The sequence below is a fragment of the Myotis lucifugus genome, unplaced genomic scaffold, assembly GCF_000147115.1.
Source record: "Myotis lucifugus unplaced genomic scaffold, Myoluc2.0 scaffold_169, whole genome shotgun sequence".
NCBI classification, from domain to species: domain Eukaryota; kingdom Metazoa; phylum Chordata; class Mammalia; order Chiroptera; family Vespertilionidae; genus Myotis; species Myotis lucifugus.
In genome coordinates this window covers 2,328,128-2,330,694 of record NW_005871217.1, presented here as the reverse complement: position 1 = coordinate 2,330,694, position 2,567 = coordinate 2,328,128, and the positions used below count along the sequence as shown (strand labels likewise).

The following is a 2,567-nucleotide window of genomic DNA, read 5'->3' as shown; positions in this document are numbered from 1 at the left end:
GACTTTTGGAATGGCTTTATCATAGATTTAGAGCTGTAGCAACAATGATGTATGGAACCAAATGGTTCCCATGAATATGTATGGGGTAGATAAAACAGGAGAAATGGGGTGATCACATAGATAGTAGATAGATATAAAAATGCACCAAGAAATTAGTCGTGATAAAAAAAAACCCACATAGCTTAAGTATTTAGACAGCAGTGCAAAATAAAATCCTGATAATGAAACAAAGATGGGAGTATGGGGTGAGGCGACTTGGGTGGAAGAGAAACGGGGTAAAAGGAGTCTCATTTTTAAGTTGCAGTTTTTGGGGAAGCGAGCCATGTGCTCTGCTCTGATCCCATCACACTGCTCCCCCCCCCACTATTATGGAAAGAAGTCTTTGGGGTACAGGTAACTTTCAGTCAACTAAATTCCTATGGTGGCAAGAGGAATAAGCTAACAAAGGTCGAACGGCGGTGATCAATATCTTTTATTTCCCTCCAAATGCAGAGGCGGGTGCCTGAGGTCTGGCAGCAAAGTCACCAGGCTAAGGCGAGTCATCCGATCCCCTGTCCCGAGGGGGAGATGGTTTCTTGCAGCACGAGGTGAAGCAGGTGGTTCTGCTCGGCGCTCAGCAGCGGCCACATCTCCACCTGCAGCGCCTTGACGGCTTCCGTGTCCTTCTCGTGGGTGGCCATGACCAGGGACTGGAGCAGCAGGAAGAGGTCTTCGGGGAGCTGGCCGCCGCTCTCCTGGCCCTGGCTGTCAAAAGCCTCCCAGGAGTACTTCTCCAGAGTCTGGGCGTGCTCCGGGAGCAGCTTGGCGGGCGGCGGCTGCAGGAGCAGCAGCAGCAGCACCCGGGACACCTCGCAGCGGACCAGGACGTCCGAGAAGGCGCCCAGCACCGCGGGGGAGGGCGCGGCCGCGGAGCCGGCGGCGTTTGGGAGGGAGCGGCGCGGCGGGCCGGGGCCGGGGGCGCCGGGTCCAGGCTGGACGCCCGGCGGCTGTTCCCTGTCCCTGCGGCGGGCGGCGGCGGCGGGAGCGGCGGCACCGGGGTTGGCTGCCGTGCTCCCTGCGCCAGGCGCTGCATGCGCGTGAAGATGGCCAGGGCGCCGTTGTAGTCGCGCGCCAGCAGCAGGCAGGAGGCGGCGTCCCCGAGCGCCTGCAGCGCGGCCAGGGGCAGCTGCGACAGCTGCAGCTGGGCGGCGCGCTGGAAAGTGGCCGGCGGCGGCGGCCGGCTGGCCCAGGTCGCGCAGGGCGGCGGCCAGCTCCAGGCAGAGGGCGGCGGCGGCCACCGGCTGGCCCAGCTCGAGGTGCAGGCGCACGGCGGCGCCCAGGGCGCTGGCGGCCGCCTGCAGGGGCTCCCCGTAGGCGGCGGGGCAGGCGAGCCGCTGGCGCGCCTCGAGCTCCTGCTGCAGGAAGAGGCGGGCGGCCTCGGTGAGCGCCAGGGCCTCCCCCGGCCCGTGGAACAGCGCCTGGTGGCAGCGCGCCACGGCCAGCTGGCACCAGGCCGCGTAGGGCAGGCACTCCTGGGCGCGCAGCTCGCGGCCGAGCTGGGCGAACTGCTCGCCGGCCTCCGCCACGTTCGGCTTCCGCAGGAACCGCTTCTTCAGCTTGTTCAGCACCTGCCGGTACCTGGCCAGGAAGTCCCCGGCATCCATCCCCAGTCCGGAAAAGCCACCCAGGCCGCTGGAGGACGCCGCCATGTTCCCAGCCCAAGCGCTTCCTCTGGGCGGACTTTGTGGGTGCAGGCAGCTGACAGCGACGTGCCCTGCGTCCCCCATCGGCCTCCCTCCCACAGAGCAGGCACAGGCATCCCACGCCCTATCGTTGCCCTGGTGATATGTAAATACAGGATGCCCTGGGCGCGGCCTTGTCTGGTACAATGAATATGAACCAATCACGGGTCCTGGGGCGGGGCCTGGCTGCAAGTCCTCTGTTGCTAGGTGACAGCTTGTTTACCCAGGTTGCTAAGGGTGTCTCCAGCATCTCTAAGGGAACAGGACCAAAAATAAACTCGTGACCAGGCGTGATGCTCATTCTGATTTTGCATCTTTCTCCTTGTCCCCGCTCCCCTTCACTCCTCAATCTTCCTGTCAAAGCCCTCTTGGAGTCGATGCCAACCACTCCGCCCACATCTCCATTCTGCAGGCGGGTTGGCATTGCACCTTCACCCTATCACGATGCCTGAGTCATGGTCTTGCACTCCACCCCAGTGAACACCAGCCTTCTGGGGACCTTGCCAGGCTCTGACTTGCTCAGAGACGATGGGGGAGTTTTCCAGACCCCAGCCTACCCCCACCCAGCCGGCCTCTCCCACCCTGGACCACCCCCTGCACTGTCACCATGGGGGGCTGCGCCTGTCTTGTCATCCCCGACTCCACCCCCCCCCCCCCCCCGCTCCCAGGAAAACAACAACCCCAGGCCATCCTTTCAAACAACTCCCAAAAAAAGTGAATGAAGGAGGCACATGGGTTTCCTTTAACAATTTATTTTCAAAAAATTTGCCCAAGGGGCCAGAAAAGGCCGGGCTTCCTGGGCTGTGAAGGGGCCCAGCCCCGGGGAGCCCAGGTCACATTGGGAAG

General features: G+C 62.4%; 1 protein-coding gene across 1 annotated transcript; it reads right to left on the bottom strand.

The window, feature by feature from the left end:
- LOC102429424 (factor VIII intron 22 protein-like) lies at window positions 1-2,009 on the bottom strand. Its single transcript, XM_014462142.2, has one exon. It carries the CDS (start codon window positions 1,764-1,766, stop codon window positions 540-542), a length of 1,227 nt encoding a protein of 408 aa, XP_014317628.1. The 5' UTR covers window positions 1,767-2,009; the 3' UTR covers window positions 1-539.
- Between the last annotated feature and the right edge of the window lie 558 nt (window positions 2,010-2,567).